At 32.0% G+C, this 22,020-nt stretch overlaps 1 protein-coding gene across 2 annotated transcripts in view; it reads left to right on the top strand.

The window, feature by feature from the left end:
* The window catches only part of Mp (collagen XV/XVIII-type protein multiplexin), a 300,206-nt gene that overhangs the window by 225,823 nt on the left and 52,363 nt on the right, over positions 1-22,020 (top strand). Inside the window, exon 5 of one of the 2 annotated variants that reach the window (XM_018515009.1) lies at positions 21,085-21,156. The exons of the other annotated variant lie outside the window; for it this stretch is intronic. Within the exon in view, the coding sequence (XP_018370511.1) occupies positions 21,085-21,156 (72 nt within the window). The remainder of the gene's footprint in view (positions 1-21,084; positions 21,157-22,020) is intronic. 2 annotated transcript variants of the gene reach the window in all.

The following is a 22,020-nucleotide window of genomic DNA, read 5'->3' as shown; positions in this document are numbered from 1 at the left end:
ATTTATGTAACTGATAATAAAGTAACGATGCAATTTTATGTCTGAATTTCTATGTTTTTATAAAAGTAGTTTTATTATGAGCGTACTTTACATTTATTATATATACGTATTTACTATTATAAGGATTAAATCGATATTCCTCTAAAATACATTAAGTTTCCAAAATCCATGTAAATCCATGTAAAATATGACTGATAACTGATACAGCAAATCTAATAATTATTATAAATAGAAATGTCATTTACAAAAATAAATTCAAGTCAGTTTTGTTTCAATGTTAACATGACACTTATTCATTATTATTAAAAAGCTTAATCTTTTCTTCGATAAATGATTAAAATTAAGTACTGATTAATTATTAGTTAATGTCAGATGCCTCTTTTAGTAATTTTATATTTTCAATTATTTTTATTCATAAAGTCGATACTTTCAAAAAAAGTACGATTCACAAGATATTTGGGCAATCGGTTACCAAAATCAAATTTTTTGCAGCATATTACAAAGAAACTTATAATAAATTAATTCATTATTGGTGAAAAGCTAAAAATATAATAATAAAATACTTGAAACATCGAGTTGCAATTTTCAGTGTTTATTTACGTACAAATTAGTATCTAAATGGAAAAGATTATTAAGAAATAATTAAATGATATAGGTTTATTTTTTTGGTAACTCTTCTCTATATATAAATAATTTACATCTAACCTACTTTTTTATTTTAATATACTATTTCCTTTTACAATTAATTACAAGCATTCGCATCTGCTTAAGCTTGTAAAGAACGGAATAATAGATAACACGTTAGGGACCACCGCCATTAGTTGCTGTTGCATAGAGGCTATTTACAAGCTAAATAAATTAAACAGAACCGCCGCGCCATGCATTATCGCTTTCTTAATGCTAAATTCTCAATATACACCCTCATAGAAAGCGCAATCGCGTGTGCGGATAGAAACTCTTATTAAGCATCCGGAATCTTGGAAGACACAAGCGAAAAATTGCATGTGGACGGATGTATTTACGATTCCGCCGAGATCCTCCAATGGAGCTCGTTGTTGACGCAGCGCAGTTGACATTTGGCTCCCGCCGGAAAAAGAGAGAGACCTACCGCGAGAATTGCTCGTGCAAACAAGACTGGGTTTGTCGAAGGCGAAGGAACCGCAGGTGGACTGTGAAGTTCGTAAAAAGGATGGCAAAAGAGACGGGCGACGGAGATCGTGTGCGCAGCGAAAAAACACGCGCGTTCCCTCGGCGACGCCTCGAGTGTTCTCGTAGTCGCGAACGGAATAAGTAATGCGAGCTGTGACAGAAGATTTAGCATGGAACTTCTTCTTTGTATACAACCTCATTACGTGCCAAGAACGTATTTTTGGGGTTAAGCCGACGTAACAATACCATAAATTGCAACAATCGTTCAGTTACCCTCTCGTTTCATCCGTCAGTCATTATTTATTCTCGCGCGTGTTTGAGAATAAAATGAGAAAAAAAAAGGATGTGACAGATGATTCAGTAATATTTACATTTCGATGCAAAGAGAATCGGAATAATTGTAATAAGGGATTATGTGAAAAGCCCTTCTTCCAGTTGCGTCTTTAAGGATATATATATATATATATATATTTTTTTTTGTATATAGTCTCTTCAAAAAGTGACTAAAATCAAAATTTATACTTTCCGTATAAAAATAAATGTTATATACATATGAAACAATTCAACAAGGAGAACGTGTTATCTATTAACCATATTTAAAAACAATATTTAATGATACAATTTTATAGTTAAAATGAAATTTTCTCATTTTATCCTAATTATTTTTTTAAATAATTGTTTCCCTCTTATTAAATCTTGTAGTTCAAGTTCTAAAACACAATCAATACTAGACAAATGCCTATTACGGTCGAAGCTGGATCTTCACTGCTTTAAATTAAGCTTAATAGCTCAATCTTGAATTACTAATATACACTTTTTAGAACTGCGCGCCGAATTGTTTTTCCAGACTTATAAACGCAATTAAAATTATTCTATAAGTAATCGTGAGTTAAATTGATAAGCAATTTAATAATTTGATGCTACCATCAAGCATCATGTTATAAAGATGTTAATATGTTGAAACTGTTAATAAACTAAAATTGTCAAATTCTAAAATTGTCACCAAACTTTTATGTTATTTTCAAATACACCATAAAAAATGTATATAAATATGTGTAATATATCCTTAAATAGCAATATGTCATAAAAATATGCAGTGTTATTTTTTTAATCACATGATGAATTAAATCATGTCAAATATATTCTTGGTTCTTCTGAAAGATGAATCCTTTTTTTAAAATTTGGCAATTTTTTAATCGAAGCACATATATTATTTTTTATCAAAGTTAAAAGGGGCAATTAGAAAAAAATTCTGTCTAAAAATCTTAGGTCTCGACTGATATTTTCTAGAAATAATAGAAGCTTATTATATACTTCTATAATTACAAGTTAAATTCAAGAGTCACGGAAAAATATTGATATGTAGGAAAAATATAAATTTAGACATCACAATCCGTTTTTACTCTTTTCGTTTCTTAAACTTTAAACGCTTTTAAAATAAAATTTTGATCTCACATAATATTTTTAAGACACATCACAATAGTAATAAGTCTTCTGAATTTTTGACGAAAACAAGATCGCGGAACTGGTTTACTCGGCCAGTGTGTCTGCAATGTTCAAGTAAAACTGCATAAATTACGTATACGTTCAAATTTTCCCACGGACAAATTTTCCTAGTAGCAGACCGTTTTTCAGGATCGTGATAATTTTTGATAATATTCAACTTCTATATATAATGAGATGCGGTTCAAGAATTATTTGAATTTTCATTTAACAGAGATTTCCATTTAAAATCAGGCTTTTTATCAGCGCGGAATAAAAATTTCAGCGCTGCTATGTCGAATGGAAATTAAATAACACGTCGCGACGATAACAGCGCAAATATTAGCGCGGGATATCACAAAACGACAAGAAGCACAGCATCGCTGATTGGCAGGGATCCTTCAGCGGCACAAGCGGTAAAAATACGGTCCATTAAAAGATGAGGCACGCAATATCAAGTGAAAATTAGAACTTCGTTGGAATGTAAAGGAATCTCGAAATCTCAACTGTCAGCATTAAAAATCCATGCAATATTTCATGGATTTCATGGACACGAACAATATATTGTTTCACACAATGCAGTTTTAAATTCTCAAACCACGTCCGACATTGTTTCCGTCCTCTATTCTGATTTCTCACAATATTCCAATCAATATTTGAGTTTACAATTCCGTTTGTCAAGCGACTCGACGAACGCGTGCTCGTCGAAAATTTCGTTACGAGCTTAAAAATTTGAGAGAGTTTATTTCGCCATAAATTAATTTCGGAATTATCCGATGAACGCACATCAGCTTTCGCTGATGAATCCGGTTAAGCCCGTCCGCCTTCAGCGGATTGAAAACTGAAATCATAATGCATTTTCCGAATATATATGTATACATTTCTGCCTCCCTCGGAATTCATTACAATACTGATAAAGTAAATCGCACCGAACTCCCACTAACGTATGTTAGGAAACGCAATTAGAAGATTAGAACAAGAGTACCACGGTACGACCGAGTTTCACTTTCGTATAACATTATATACGTATAGCGGTATATACACTGAGTACGTCACCAAAATTTCCGGACTGTCAACGAAACTACAGCTGCAATTTACATCATCGACAACATTTGTGGTAAACCACATTCGTATAAATTTTACTATCTATTGTTGTCTATTGCGCGCATCATTTATCTTCCAAAAGCGGGAATAATAGAAAAAGCAAATAAAAAATAATTTAACATTGTATCAATGATGAGATTATTAGATTATAGCTTTTCGTCTCTGTCGTGTAAGATGTGAGCGTTTTTATTATATCAAATTCTATAAATACCTATTAATCGCATTAATATATTAAGTATTTCACATTTTAAAGTGTAACATAAATATAATAAATATAAATTTATTAAATTGTAAGTTTTTCAGTTTTTTCTTTTTTGCAATGTAATTTGGTAAATAATTAATTTTATATCTAATAGCAAAAATGCATAAGAACAATAATTATATATTTTTAATTTATATGTAACTATTAAGAAAATGATACTAAATTATCATATTTTTTCTTTACTCCATCGTGTCACGATGTGAGCATTATGCCAAATATTAAATATTAATATATTAATTAACGATCGCATTAAAATATTAATATATTAATTAATGATCACATTAATATAACTTCACATTTGAAAGTGTAACATAAATATAACGAAATGCACGAATACTTGTCAGCATTTTAATTTTTGTTAGTAATTTATAAATAATCATCAGTTTAAGAATCTGACAACAAAAATGCATCATAAAAATTATATTTTTTAATTCATATACAACTGTGAAAAAAAGGCTCATCAAACTTTTTCTTTAGAACGAAATAAACATATAACTAACAAAGCATCCAGAAATACTATGAGACATATAGACTCCTTTTCGCAATATCTTTTTCTCGATAAATGGAAGATTGCAAGCGAAGATCTCTTTTGAAACTATTTATTGCACTAAACGAGAATCCCGCTCCATCTTCTTAAGATAAATACTTGGCAATCTTCTCTTGTGAAGTAGAGATGAGCAGTGTTCGTCAATTGTTATATAATGTTCTTACCTCTTATACCCCTTATAACCAAATCTGGGTTAATGGAAAAGTATCAAAGTATCGGAAACGCAAAGTTTTCACCTGCCAGCTGAATGCAGAGTGCAATTTTTATTTACAAACTTATTGAAGAATTAAGAAATAAAGCGCGTCACGGCCCGGGAAAATATTAAATTATAAGATATATTTGTTCATGATGGAAAGTTCCGGTACTCCGTAACAATTACTATCGTACATAAGATAATAGATTGACACGTACATAAGATCATAGATTATTCTGGGAACCCGCTAGTCAACGTCACTCTAGTGCCAAATACGCAGCTAATTTGGAAACACCGACTTGCCATATCAATCTCACCGGAGGAGAGATCAGCTTTGTTAATGTATATTGCATCGAGATAGTAGAATGGCCCATTATAACGCATTCTGTATACCTCGATTTTCGAATATTCCAAGACCATTACGATAGTTACCGATTTTTCGCACATTAATTACATTATCTCTTATCAAAAACATTAAGCTTAATATACCTATTACTCTAAAAAATATGAACGTGGGTTTAACATCATGCGATGCTTATGCATATAATTCTCACCGTATTGATATTGGTGTTTGTATCGACGGTGAAAATTATATAAATGTCATATCTATATTTTCAGAAGTGTAACGATACTGACGCAAATTAGACGTTACATTTTTTTATTTATTTATTGTTATTATGTATTATGGTTTTCTATTTGTAGTGTACGGAGGTGATGAATTCAAATGATATACCTATATATGATAATTAATTCCATCAAATGTCAAATTAATCATTTATAATAATAATTTATTAATTAACGGGGCGTTTCTGCGGAACGCCCCGTTATTGAATGCACGTTGCTTTAATAAGAGAATAGACCTCGCGTATCGAGTTAATCTCGAGATAATGAACCTACCTAGAATCACTCTAGGACTAATCTGAACCTGATGACAAGCTGCATGCACACAAGTTCTCTAACTGTTAATAAACCGATTAAAAATTGGGAGGAATAATTAAACGGATGTTTAAGTAAAACTATGAATCATTCAAACGAACGATCCCAGTCACTTTAGCTCACGTATTTTTAAAATTAATGTCGGATATCGACCTTCTAATGACGTACCTGATTACCTTCCATTTCACTATCCTTTGACTTCAATCAAAAAGATATATAACACACATTTGCAAACTAACATCTACTTTAATCTAATATCGTAAGTAAATTATAAATCAATATCTTTTTTTAAGTAGAATATCGTAAGGTAATGATGGACTCTTGAATCAGTCAATAATTAACATTTTCTGTAAATTAAACTTTGTTTCATTGAGAATATTTAATATAAATTATGAATAATTAATGATTAAATAGTATTTATATTAAAAAATGTCTTAAAGTATATAAATTAATCGATTTACAAACATTAAATAAAACTTGCGCATAACTATTTCTTTGCAAAAATGACACTAATTATCACAGATTACTACAGATTTTAAGTTACGAATAATAATGACGGTAAAATTAGTATAATCTGTTTTGATTTTTCTTATCTATCTCGCTTATCAGACACTTTTTCATATAATTGAGAGATTACTTTTACTACCTAAAGAAATAACGGTGATTCCTCGATCTGCCACTCCACTTTTACATTTCTTATCTTTATTCATTCGAGAAACTAACGGAAGTTAAATAACTATTCTAGCAAGAACAACTTTCTTATTATGAATATTATCTTGCTCGATATAATCGTATATTATGCAACTTTTTATTAATATACTAGTATTTCATTTTTCATATATACGAACTAGAATGCACATACAGATATATATATATATATATATATATATATATATATATATACACGCGCGCACTGTAAACTTCTAAGTTATGTACAATATTTGCGTGACTATCAGAGCTCCGACGGCCTTCACAGCACTTAAGATATTAAATTAGAAACACAGCGTCATATTCCACAGGGCTTAGAGAATCGTGGAAACTCGCGTCAGTGAGACCGACCGACCGCGGGCGAATATTCCGTAATGTAAATCCCGCAGGAACAAAATTATGAATAAAATAGCCGGACCAGTGGGCGGGTACGCATATAATCGGAAACTATTTCACCATTCGCGCAGTATCGTTTTGCTCGGCTGGCAATTACATAGCGACAGTAATACGAACGGCGTACATATTCAACGACAGCAGTAATCGCTATCGCAACGATGGGGGACCCGGCCTCTTGTCGGGAGTTATGTGTCGAATAAAATGTCGTTCGCGTTGAAAGGAGGATCAATTTAACGATCGCAGTTCTGGTTCTCACAGAAAGGGGTTGTCCTCACTGCCTCGAGGGTGGTCGAATGGCAAAGAGCCTTTATAGGAGCTATTTTATACGGTTTACGCATCTTTATCTTTATGATTACGCTCACGTAAAATCGGGGTTTAATATGAAAGCCAGCGGGACTTCCTAGAGCGGATCTTATACCGTGCACTCTTGGACACATCTATCTTGGAAGGTCGCACGAAAAGAGCACGAGGAAAAGCAAGAGAAGTGGCTTGTACTTTTAACCAAAAGAAGAGCCCAAATGCATCAACTTAAATATCTCAGGCATAACTTGGAAAGTCCGAGGAAAGTCTCGATTAACGTACAAGGCTAGGTTCTTTGAAAAGCTTCTCGAAATTTTGGCTAATTAAGAGTCTTCATATTTACAGCAGCTGTGTGTGTAGCGGCTGTTTTGACAAAACAAAATTGGATTTTTGTCACAAATCGTTTAAGAAGTATTTTTTTTAGTTTTAATAAATAATATTAAACAAATATCAATATCAATTTAAAAAAATTTAATATTCTTCGCGCATGAATGTTGTCATTAATTCGGGAGTTTTGTAATTATTTGCAAATTGTACATCCTTTTTTATACATATGAATTTACGCAATGACAATCGAGAAGGCTTTTATAGGCACATTTCTTGTATGGAATTTAATCTTGGAGTCAAACAAGACTATTTGTCGTATTTTGCTTTGCGTTTTATTGTATATTTGATGGTTTGAAAAGAAGTTATAAAAAAAAAATAAAATATGTGAACAATATCTATGCAAAACAATATTTTACAACAATTCACATTTTATTGCCGGTGGGATATAAAAATATTCCCAGGTTAATAAAAAATATAAAAATACAACTATTCAATCTACGTCTTTTTCATAAATAAAAGTGATATCAAAACAGTAACTATAACGATTCGGTTTCGTTTGATTTATCTTGAAATAAATCAGCAAGTAGTAAGTATTGTAATTTTTCACGCGAATATCAAAGAATGCCAAACGCAGAATTTTGACAAATGCAAAAGATTTTCCGCGTCTAGAATGTCGCATTCGACGACGAACGACTCCAAAGACGGACGAATGTGATTGACTTACGAGTTTTCAGATCCGACGATTTCCCGGGCAGTTATGAATGCGATTCGAGACTTCCCAAAGGGAATAAAAGCGTAACGGGAGGAAACGCACAAATCACCGAGTATCTTCCGAGTATCTAGGACGGAGAATTGCGAGCATTCATAACGCAACGAAGGTGCAGTTCGCGCCACTTACAGAACGACGATAACTTTGTCACCTGGGGTGCCTTGTGGCGGTTCTGTATTATTCGTACCCCGAGTGCGCGTATCTGTCGGCCACGATAAATATTGCGAAACCATCAGATTCCTAGAGCCCAAGGGGCCAAGTGTTAAAGTGTTCAACGAAGTTGAACACATTGACATTTATTATCGAATTTTCTGTCATAAAAACACATATATAATGATATAATTTAAATTATAGAAGAATCTGCCACAGTTCTTAATATCATAAATTTTTTTTTTTTCAATTGAATTAATCAATAATTATATAACACTTTCTGTGAACTAAATTTCACTTTCTTGAGAATATTTAATATAAATTTCGAATAATTAAATAGCATTTATATAACAATAATGTTTTAATGTGTCTAAAAGTCTAAATTAATCTGTAAAATTTAAATAAAGCTAGCGCGTGCAGGCACAACTTTTTCGTAAAAACGGTTTTATTAAAATTAAAATTATTAATTATGAAGCAATATTTTGCATTAATTATGAAATTAATTACAAACTACATATTGCAATAGATATGTTACTACAATTGTAAAAACTATCTTTTCTATCCGATTTTTGCTAGCATTTCTTCATGTATATGTTCCTCCTCAACTTTAATGTTTCAATGTCGTCGTAAATAAGCGAGATAGTTCATCCTGAACTCGGAACGTTCTAAACACTTGCTGCAAGCAGTTGAAAAAAACTAGCGCATATACTACTACGTGTATACTATGTGTCCAAGGCGCAATAACAGCCATAGTAATACCAAACGCCATAATTCCACCGTTAAACGGCCGACGTCCGACGACGTCCATGAAAGCGTGACAGGTCGATCGATCGCATGACTGGTTTGATCGGCGTCCGTTATTGCGCATGATGAAAAAATCGGGTCCCTTGGGCTCACCCTTTCACGGTAACTCATTATGAATATCAATCAATCTGCGTCATTTGATCCCCGTTCGTTATTATCGCGATGCCGTGAAAGTAATCTTGAATGCAAACGAGTTAATAGTCGAGAAAGAGAACGACAAGTGTTTAGTAGCTTTTAGTTTGGATTATAACTTGAGCAGTAAAAATATTTTTAATTATCTTGGATATCTTGGACACGAGAACAAAAAATTAAAAAATTCCGAAACTTGAATATGACAGATTACATGCCCAAAAAGAAACCTACGAAAATTTATGACTTTTTAATGTGAAAGCTTAAAATTTTTTCTATAAAATCATTTTTTTTAAATGTTCTTAAGATTTTTTTGTTACTGAGTTATTGCAAATTAAATAAAAGGAACATTTTGATTTGATTGCTCTATTAAAAATCATCGCAAATTAAAAAACAGATTCTTATAAAATTAGAACTTTAATCTATCGAATAGCATAATTGTCCCATTTTTTTTTAAATACAACATGATACAAATAAAGTAACGCAATGAACGTTTGTTTTGTGACCCAATATTTTAAATGATTCTATAAACACAAAAATATTAAAATATAACGTAATAATAAAGTGATAAATTTATAAATAATTAGTAAATTGATATTAATAATTAATAAATTTTAACAATTAAACTTTACGAAGTATAGGAAACTTACGTTTTCCTTAATTTTACTTTAGTAATTGATTGCATAATAAATGGTATCAGTAACATAAGCTATTTTATCAATGAATGAAAATCAATTCCTTTAAGTATTATCGCTTATTCCCATCTAATCCCCTAATGCCTAAAAAGAGAACAAAAGAAACAAACGGAGAATGGAAGTAGAAGAGTTAAGAAACGGAAATGCTGAATACAGCAAGAAAGAGTAAACTTTATCTGCAATTCTCGATACGTAAGACGAATTGGCAGCGAACGATTCTTCATTTCCTCCTCTTTCGGCTTTTGTGTGCCACCACGCTATACGGTCTCGTTAATTAGAATCGATGCTACCGAAGCTCGCCTCGGATACTCCTTTTTTACCCTCTCCCCCAACAGAAGGGGACAATTGTTTCTCAGGCTTCTCATTGTTCCTTTCTTATCGACGAATAACGAAGACGCTGCCTTGAGAAAGTCCGGAGCAGCGCGTAATAGAGATTAATCATTCCCGTTTATACTCCCTCGACGTTTTTGTTACCTTAATTCCTCGGAGGTTAACAGATATTATTTTCATTATTTTAACAAAATGAGCAACGGAGTCTGAATCAACATTAAAGTTGCCAATGAATAGAAAGAATCGCGGTATTTTAGGATTAGGAAGGATTCTCCCAGTGAGAAACGATCGTCAAGTAGACGTCGAATATCATCAGGAGACACCGATAGTGTTCGGTGCTAAGAGCACGCATAGCGACGAGACCAGCTTTATCTTGTATCTTTACGCGAGCTGGTAAATTGCTAGGATCTAAGATTATTGGATCTCAATAAAGGTTAAATTGATCAAGTTCTAATCTAATTGACGTCGATATTAAATTGTATTATCAACTTGTTATCAATTCAGTGAATCATTCATGAATCATTCGTTAAGTGAGTAAGGATTCCTTTATGTAAGATCACACGTAGCAAATTATTTTCGTAATAACACGCGACGTTTGCTTTGTATTTTCAGTGAATTTCGGCTGTGTATCCTACGAAACGTGTCGCCACTTGTGGAGGGGAAACATTATTTCGTGCTAGGGTTTATTTACTTTCTCAAACTCCAACAGCTGGAGTGTATATGATGATAAAGTCCAACGCGAGTAAAACGTATCGAAGTTTGATTACTCGGATCAAGGATCACGGGGGAACAAGCTGAAGTTACACGTCAAAATTTGCGTCTGTCGTCAAGTAACTTTCGGCATTTAACGGAACACCCGGTATACTTGTAGAAAGCGTTTACCTGTTATTAGCCGTTGCTCTTGGAAAGTACGTATGTGCCTTACCGTTCGTACGACTGGAGGAGTCTGGAAATAGAGCAGAATGCGGGCGCAATTACGATTAGCGCCACGCGCTAATTACCATCTAATTGCCTAATTACGGTCGAGGGCTATCTATTTTCAAGCTGAGACACATTAACTTATTATAGGAAAGACAATAAGAAATTCATGACTGCAGAAATATCGATTAAGTGCCCTCGAAGAGATTTAATTACTTTCTCACTACATATATCTATGGACGCATTAACACATATAGACACAGGATAAGCATTATTGCATCAAATTTGAACCAATTTCTTTTACGAACTTGAATTCAACATAATTTACCTCTTTATTTCAAAAGTGATATACAACTAAAGAAAAACATGAAAAGGGGAAAAAGTATTTTTCAATACGACAAAATTATTAACTAATCAACTCGACAAAAAGAATGTATTCTAAACATGATCAAATGTCATATTTGTCATTTTCGTTTTACAACCCTTAAAAACTTTCACAAACTGTGACAATTTTGACAACTTGTTTTTAAATCCATCTTTTTTTAATTGCGATGATTTTGACGATTTGTTTTATGAATTTAAGTTAGTTTACTGTTGATGATTGACAGAGTAATGTTTACCTAAAAAAACTCATTTATATGTGGCAATAACTCGAAAATCACGTTTTTCAAATTGTGTCCTCCCTTCTAAAGTAAGGGAGTAATACGCTTCGTGTTCGAGCTTATTTAAAAATAATTTGTTTTTTTAAGTTTAATCACGTTTACTCTGTAATTAACTGTACATACATAAATTAATCATAACGCACGATATGCACACATTGCGAAAGCTGTGTGAAATCTACATGTGCAGACGTAGTTCAAACAAACCCCAGCATAAATCTTCATGCGCGTAATATAAATCAATCACCGCGAAACGCGGGATAGCAAAACAAAAAGATTAGCATGCAAAATATTAGCGGGAAATTGTCACGAACTCGATTACAATCTGCTCGTCCGCGCCGCGTTGCTTCTCCCTGTAATCGAATGCACATAATATGGAGAGAGGATCGATAACCGTATAACCCATCCCGGCTCCACAATGCGGTTCCTCGCACCACACATGGGCTCTTACATCTCTCTGTCGGAAAGTAAAGCGGACAGTTTGCTCAGAAGCTTATTATGCGCTCGCGGCCAATAATAAGCGATATTGTCAAACGCAATATGCGCACCAAGGTGGTGGCAAGGCTGGTATTGTACCTGCCCGCGTCATGTAATCGTAGCGTACATTCGGACAATTGGATACCGGTCGTGAAACCCGCGGGACTCGTGACATCGCACGACACCACCAATTTTGTCTCCGCTAAAGTTCTGACCGCCTTTATATGCTTACAGAACGAGGTTAAGATAGGATCGACGACCGTTGCTGCTATTGTCTTTTGCCTACTCATGCTTTGAAACGATTTTCGTGCACTTGTTATCGTGCGACGCTACGAATACGAACCGCAACCGCGTAACAGCATCAACGGCAAACGCTCGTCCTGTTTGTAATTAGCACCAAACGCAGCGTATAATAATTTCGGACCGCATGGCTCGGTAACATAACGTTAAATGTTGTTTAAAAAAATACCTAAGATAACGAATGCTTTTAAAAATATAAGAAAAAAATTGCGCTGCGTTCGACATAGATATACTTGAAAATTTACGCAAAGTATCAACTGTTAAACGCCACACTACGAGAACAATACATTTAAAAATATGACATATTCAACTCAATTAAATTTCATTTATGACTTTCGTAAAAATAAATACCTATATTGTGAACATTTTTTTAAATCAAAATGCCAATGTTAAATCCCAAACATAATAGTGTAGTAAGCTTTAAACCATAAGAAATCAACCAATGATGATCGATTATTTTCCTCACGTTTCTTCGATTTTAATTGGCAATATCTTACGGTTTAAAGCTTGCTACACCTATTGTATTTCGGAACTTAGGAACATAATGACATTAAGCGAATGTATATATCTTTATTAACAAAAAAGTTATATGAGAGTAAAAGAAAAAAAAAGAATTGGAAAAATGTGTTGGATACGCTATACCAAAAAGGCGTTTGAGGGTTAAACCAAGGGATGGCCAAATATTTTTATTTAATACAAAAATGAACAAAACGAACACCAAATAGCGCAAGTGTAAAAATAGATTTTAATGGAGTACGGTTACCATTTTACTACGCTATGTTACTTTTGGTTTTTAATATTTTTCTCTGGCAACGCGTGTTTTTTTTAGGCGTGTCACTGAAAATGCTTTTGCGTGCCGCAAGTTGGCCACTCCTGTACTAAACAACAATATTAAATTAATGTTTTATGATACTTTAACGTAACGACTATGGATAATGTTACTTAACCAATTTGGTCGATTTTAAAATAAAATTCGATATTACAAATTTTCACGAATTACGTGACAGTTAAATAGAAGTTCGTAATACTAGATTATGATAATATTTCCGGGATGTATTTCAGAAAAAATTATCGTAAACATATCTATTATATATAAATATCACGCATCTTTGCAATTAAACTGTCCATGGTAGAGCTTTTCAAAATTGTAAAATTCTGTTTGATTATTTTCGAATTGTATTTTATAATTTATGCGTGATATCTATAGTGTAATACTTTACATTAATCGACATCTGGCGTGCGGATATCCAATCTTTGTATTATAAATCATCTGATATAAATATATATCGATGTAAAAGAAGGTATTACTGATCTCGTCGCTAAAAAAGGGGCGCACAGATGGTCGACGTCGTAAAATTCTTAGTGGGAAATGCGCTTTTGATATATCACGCGCAAAATACGCTTATTTGGAAAACTTCCTTAGCATCGTAATTTGCGGGTGTACATAAAACGTCAAGGGAGCTACGTCTAATTAATACGTGATGCGGAACAAATGTTTACAGTGTAATGAAGTCGGTAACGCGCGTGCCAGACACGCCTGGTTATCGTAGATTAGAATTTATCGTGTAATGTTGAAACATATGAGGTTACACTGTGGTTGTGGGAATAAAATAACGACTATTAATCGACGAGATAAAAAAATTAGAGCGCGTGCGCGTTGTGATTTTTTTTTAATAAAATGATATTTCAATACACGTAGAAGCTTTGATTTAAACAATTTCGTTCTTAGCTATGCTATTATTATTATTATTATTATTGGAAAAATAATTTCTTCATCTCTTGTTATATTTACATCGTTAATAATTGAAGAAACAAGATATGTATTAAGAAGACAAATACAATGCCATTTTATTTCATTATTTAATTATTCTTATTTATCTGAAATTATATTTTAAAATAGTACTTACATTTATCACTTCAAGAGAATTTTATTTAACGAATCGAGAATATCCAAAATAAATGGTATTATATATTTAAAGAAGTAATTGACTTCATTTTAAATTAGATTGACTTTCCAACACTAATAAATACACTTTCAAATAGAAACCTGAATAACATTTAAACGACGCCGTCAATAAGGCAAAATGAATTTGATAGTTCCTAATGGGATACAATCATAATGACAATGTTAATGTTTCCGTTTTTGGTAGTCATGAATCGTCGATTGAAATCGAATCTTACATTTGCTCGTGTTCTATTAGGACATTGACGAATACGCGTTCATTAACATGCGACGATACCCGCGTCTATCTAGTCGCGTTAGTTTAACCGCTCAATATGTCCGGCCATACATTGGTATTCACTACAACTTTCTCTTAATATACTTTTGCTTCATTCATTATAGCTAAACTATCAGATAACGTGTATACTAATAGAAAATTCTTGGATATTTAATGCGAAATCTCTCAGATTTCATATCTATTTAAGTTTCCATCCAAGAAATTCATCAAAAAAATTCTCATCAAAATTAATTGTTAATTTCAATCGTACCGGTTACTCGATTATTCTGATAGACGGATTAACTCATTAATCCCATTTAATTAATCTCATTAATTAATCGTTCTGTTAAATATGATTATTCTTAATATTTTAATAGCAATGTCTCTCCAGACAAGAATTTCTTATTTATCTTTATTACTCTATACATGGTAGTTATGCTACAGTATTTAGTTGCCTTTATTCTATTTAAATTAAATTAGAAAAATACGTTACTATGTTTATATGCTGGTAACACCCAAATAAAGATTAAAAAATGCAAAAAAAGTTAAAATTTAGAATTTCCCGTGAATATATATACGTATAAATGTACAGAATTTAATGGAATCTACAACCTTGGCTGTAGAGGAGTAAAGTACTCCTACAAATTAATATAAACTATATCTAACAAAAAATAATCAAGAAACAGTTTCACTGAAAAATAATATACATATATTTTTATAATAATTTTAATATTTTGTTAAACTATTATATATATTATATATATATATATATATACTGCCTTTTCCAAAAAAATATAATAAATTGAGAGCTCTATCTTTATGGCCAACGTTGCATAAAAACTTAGACTATACTGATCTGTATTACCTACATTAATTTTTTAGAATTAGTATTAATTTTGAATTCAATTGTAATATATATATATATGTATAATTGCAAAAGGCTTTACCTTACTAATATTCAATATCATAATTATTTTATACATGCATAATATAATGTGCACACGAATATCATTAAATTTGTATCACTTTTTGAATCAACAAATCGCATGATTTTTATTCAAAAAGAATTAAATGCCTTTTATTATGTTTGACGTAGAAGCACTCAATGCGTTTTACATAAAAGCCGTCTATCCGATCCTCTCTTTCAGCCTCATCTGGCATCCTAAATGTAAAATCCGAGATTAATCCAGTGACGCTGACAAAATTCGCGGATTAAATCACTCGGATTTAGTAAACGAAACGTGACGAAGAGATATTCGACTGGTGAGATTTAATGGACAGACGTCATATCATGTCAAAAATGCGCGTGTCGAACTGATGCCTCGTTGCATTCTCAGATTCGGAAACGACGGGAACAGAGGTTTGAAAGAGAAAAATGTAGATGCGAAATGGTATGAGCTTTATTCTCCCGCAATGCTATCAGAACAATACAGATGCACTAAAAGCCAGTATTAGTTTACCTGTAAAATGTATTTAAGAGGATCAAGTATATAGGATCCCGTGTTTGGAATCATACTGGGAAATATATTATGGCAAATAATATAAATAATTAACTAGACGGCTTGTTTTCCTTTTCTCTCCTTTTCATTATCCGCGATTATTAATTATTAATAGAATTTGTGCTATCCGTGAACAAATCCTTTAAATATGGCTTCATAATAATCTGACTTGTGAAACTAATTTCACCCACGCTCATGAGTATCAACATGAATAACTTGAAGTTTCTTTTAATCCTTTTAATTATTTCTTTTTTTTTCTTTCAGAAAAAATTATAATGTTCTTCATGGTTAATATAACAAGATATTTGTACATTGTTAAACATAAAATGTTAATTTTAATTTAAACGTATTATACGGGATTTTCTGAGACATGCAAAAATGTTAAAATTAACACAAAATGTTAAAATTAACATTTGTATATGTCTCAGAAAGCCCACTGTATGTCTTTAAGTTAAATTTAACATTTTATTTTTTAATGTATATCATATTTTTAATTGACTTATTCATATATAGAAATACTTACTTAAAAGAACATAACTTGGTGTCTATAAAGTTAGCACGGCATTTTATTAATTTTCAACAAATAATGATTATTCGGGTAGCACTTTTCATTGTTCTATTGTTCTTTCAAAAATAACAAAATATTCTGCATTTTTAATATCAAAAAATTAAAAATAAAATATGCCGTGCTACCTTCATGTTCCAGCATAATTTCCTCTAAAATACATACCGCGGATGCCATCAAATATTACATCTGTCAAATGTTGTCAACTTGTGTCAAAATTATTAATTGTTGGAATTTTGTCCTGAAATGTCATATAATAATCAATCTAACTTAAAAGAAACGGAAACACTTGACAGGTACCGTAATATTCGATGGCATCTAGTACTTTTTTTAGTAGGAAGTCATGCCGTGCTGGAACGTGAAGTTAGGCACGGCAATTTTATTTTTTTATATTAAAAGTGTAGAACATTTAGTGAAAATTTATTTTTAAAAGAACAGTAGAACAATGGAAAGTGCTACCGGAATATTAATTATTTTTTGAAAATTAATAAAATGCCGTGCTAACTTTATAAACACGAAAACTTGACTCTGATATATCAAAAATTGATTGATTCGCTAAATAAATACTTTAAATTAATAAAAGCTACGAATTAAAATTGATTTATCAAATTCATTTATTAGTTACAGACTGACATTATTAACGTAATGTGAATAGCTTTGAAAATATGTTTATCTTGATTCAGCGGACTGAATTATTGTCATTTGAATAAACGTTTCCTACGTATTAGCTTAATCATTTAACGCTTAAGTAGCAATCAGTATTGTTTAACATAATACAATCCAAAATACACGTACGTAAATCATAATTTCGGTTAATTCGCGCATCGTGAGTGCATTTCTCATACTAACCACGAGGAATATTACAAACTGACATTTACAGTTGCAATCAATTGTATGTGTAACATTAAAATGTACTCTTCCATGCGAATATTTTACTTAGCGCCGAAATTAACGCATTCGTTATCATCGTTCTCTTACTCAGCATAAATTTTCATTTTATTAAAGAGAATGGCCGCATTTATTTATCAATAATTGAATACTTTAGCAACATGCAAATTTTCCACAGATTTAGTCGCGACCTATTTTCTCAATTCATATTGCCAATTACGATTTATTTCGATTAAAACTAATCAAATTTCCAATAAGAATATAATTAAGCATCAATATTAACAATCCAATAAAAACAAAATATTAATAAAACAACAATAACATGCTTAACTAACAAGAATAAGAAATTAAAATATATAAATAGAAAAAAATATAAATAGAAACAAATTCATAGATTGCATTCTAAATAAAGTCGGTAAACATATTATTTTATTATTAATTTTATTTTATATACATATGTGTGCGTGTGTAATTTTTTGTTGCTTCTTAGAGAAACTATAGAGAAAATAAGAATTGATCAATAAAGTCAAAACATTATTTTGTATTATTACAATTAAAATATTATCCATGTTGCTAAGTCATTCACTAATGCTGTCTAACAATATAAAGGTAGAATTCGTAAAATCAAATATATAATATTCACAAAAAAGCATCTAATAAATTTTAATGGATAATGAGTTAAAATCAAGGATAAAGGTATCTCCTACTACATCCTCTTTATATCTTTCGAAGGTATAGTAACATCGAATAGTAAATTAAGAATATTTGATCGATTTTACTCATATACAAATATTTAATCTATATAGTCAGCTTATTGTTCGCATTCATCACAATAAATTATGATATTAAGACCTCATATATGAGGGTTATTTGTAACTGAAGGAGTTACGGTAATTCCATCGCTAAGTTTGGAACCGATGCGGGCGAGAGTTAAGTATTTAAGACGCTGTTAAAGTTTCACAGACTTTCCCGTGGACTCACTGACCGGGCTTTTTGAAGTGAGCAGCTGCAAGGAACTTTGCTATATATAAAACATGTTCAGGACACATACGCACCCTTTCTCTTTACCTTTCTCCCCCCTTCCCCCTCTCGCTCTCTCTATCTTTCTCCCTCTTTCTTTTCTCTTCTCTTCTCTTCTTAATCTGATATGCCCGGAAAATTCTTCTAAATATTTGATCATGCGGTCCAGTCTAGATTTTACAGGCCGTACAATAATCCTCGCGGTATATGCCCTCAACTAACTCAATTCCCCTCTCCTCGTGCTCTAATAACTCGACGAAAATTAAGCTTATTCTTGTTATCTCCGCTCTCAATTCGCACACTACAGACTCCTTTCGCGCGCAGGATTAAATTTGTCCAACTCCAATTGAGGATCGCATATTCTTTTTGCCTAAGTAAAATAATTGATGCTGACTTAATAAATTAAGAAAGAACATAACGCAGTATTGTGGCTTTTATTTTGTATTGAAATAAATAACATCTTGAATTAGATTTTTTATCTATTTGCTTTTACTATTAGTTCGTAAGTATCAACGAGAATTTTTGATGAAATAAAAATTTAGCATTAAATATGAAAATTACATCAAGAATTTAGATAATTGAATTTATTACAATATTAATGTAAATAGAAAAGTTATCTAGAATAGAAAGGTCATTGACGTATATGTATATCGAAAAAATATTTTAGATATTGCACACGCCGAAAATATAAACGACTCCTACGAACAGACATTCTCCCCTTCTCTCCCACGCTTTATAACAGGCTTTAACTTCCAAGACGACTAACATGCTATAACGCAGTCAACCTCAGTCAACCTCAGTCATCACGCGTAGAACGTTCGCAGCGGAAGGTAATCAGAAGTCGGAGAAATCGATCGCAATCGAAATCGTTATCACGATATGCACAAATGTTTGACATTTTTCTATTATTTCGCGACTCTTCATGCAAATGTGCACTGCTGTGAAATAATTACTATTTGAAACTGTTATTCGTTTTTCGATAATTAAATTTTATTGCCTATGTGAAACAGTGTTCAATAAAAAACTGTTAAATAATTGTACATTAATAAAGAACTCAATTGAGTTTAAAAAAGTTATTTATTTACGCACAACGTGCACGTTTGAGTTTTCAGAACATTTTTAATTGCATGAAAATCCGCAAAGTTATGACAATCTTGTTTGTATTACGGCTAAAACTATGAATATTAACTATTTAATAATATATACAATGTTAACAAGTTCAGAATATGGTTTAATTTTCCGCAAAGGTATAGAATATTATGAGAAAAAATTTGCATAGCCTTTCTCGGAATTTTAAAGGTTGTTATTTGCATCTCTCTCTTTGACAGTTAAAACACTGACATAATGATTCATTATGCTCTATTGTTTCCCTTCACAAAATATTTTATCAATGAAGTAGATAACTGTAGCACATTGCTGATACAACCCTGAGCGACTTTTCAACTGTACAAATCCGCGGCAGTTGTTTCGTGAACGAAAAAAGTATTACGACTGCAGTAGACTAACACGACCGGTGGGAAAAAAAAGAAACAAGCTTTTGCACCGACCGAAAACCGTAAAATGCACCGTAAAGCGCGTTACTGCGGGCCATTTAGAAAGATCGATCGATCCCGTGAACACTTTCAGAATGATCGATGCACCGTCCCAGTATGCCGGTTCCTTTTTCCAAAATAGAAGACTGGAATCGTTGCTAGTGCGGAGATAAATCACTGATTTTCTCCAGTAGTGTGTATTGAAAAATACGAGAATCATAAATTGTGGTAATCTTGATAATATACAAAGTTTCAAAAAGCAATCTATTATTTATTATCGTGCATATATTTAAAAAGTTTTTATATACATATATACCAAACAGAAGACATCAACTTATGCCGTCCTTCAAATATGTCAAGTATTTGATCGAATTAAGCGATTCTTCATTAAAAAGATAGGCGTCGCGACTAAAAAAGAAGAATAACAAAATGCTATCTAATGTATCATTATTTCTGTAATATAACAACTTGATAATCCTGCTCTGAGAGCCCTCTTAATACACGATGAAGTAAAATGGCCGTGTTATACATTTTTATTTCATGTGTGTGTTTTCATTATTTCTTTAAAATCTGATATCTCATAAAAGAGATAAAAATGTTTTAATGGGAATAGTGTTCCTTATTAGAAGAAGAGAAAAGAAGGAACAGAAACGAAACTCGTGAAACAAGACGATGAACTTTATATGTCGTATGATAGTCTACTATTTCCTGGCTATTTATTTAAAGGGTCTACTACAATCTTTGAAGTTGTACGCCGGTCATCCTTCGGACCTTGTAAAGTGCACTGCTGATTTTGACGTAAGTACACATTTTCATTTTTTTATTATATGTATATAATTTTTAATCAGAAATATAGAAAAATATTCGTTAAAAATGTAGCAATAAAATTACATTTCATTTTAATTCACAAATCGTATTATATAATAATAAACATCATTTTTCTAACGTGTTGAAACACTTTCAGAATTTACATTTGTCTCTTATTTTTATTTCGTTATAATTTAATTATGTACTTCATATTTTTGAAATTTCTAAAAAATTTTTTTAATTCTATTAAATTTTATGTCATAATATTTAATATAAAACATTGATAATTTATTGATAGTAGATTATATGGGCAAAATAGGTATTTGTACAGATTTTTTTCTAAGTACAAAATAATTTAATGTTGCATATTGCAAAAGAAAATACAAGATTTTCAATATGATCACAATATAGACAAAAATTGTTTATTAGCAAATAAAGGTAGTGATATTCGATATCGGCGAAGAATGCGTAATGCTACTTTGCCGCTCGATTATGGATGCTTATACGTCCGTGATTATCGTGTAGGATATCCTCGACAATTTTCGAGGACTGGTTTCTCCATAGCTCACCTGTGCCGCCCGGTGGGGTCGGTGGATACCCCTTGCGGGCAGCAATGTGCCGCGAACGGATCGCGGTGAGTCAGCAACGATAAATCGAGCGATTTATGAAGCGGCACGGCCAACGACCATTCTCGAGGAATAATGTCGGGATCGATCTACGACGTTGAGGCGGGTCGTCAGAATTTTTAGACGCCCATCAGCCCTGTTAATTGTCTCAAACAAGAGTCGGACGCTCTTTTATATGGCATGATTGAATCAATTCTCGATCATAATACTGAACCACTTAGAACACGAA

Source organism: Trachymyrmex cornetzi, unplaced genomic scaffold (genome assembly GCF_001594075.2).
Source record: "Trachymyrmex cornetzi isolate Tcor2-1 unplaced genomic scaffold, Tcor1.1 scaffold56, whole genome shotgun sequence".
In the NCBI taxonomy this organism is placed as follows: domain Eukaryota; kingdom Metazoa; phylum Arthropoda; class Insecta; order Hymenoptera; family Formicidae; genus Trachymyrmex; species Trachymyrmex cornetzi.
The sequence above is the reverse complement of the archived record's forward strand: the minus strand, read 5'-3'. Positions and strand labels throughout refer to the sequence as shown.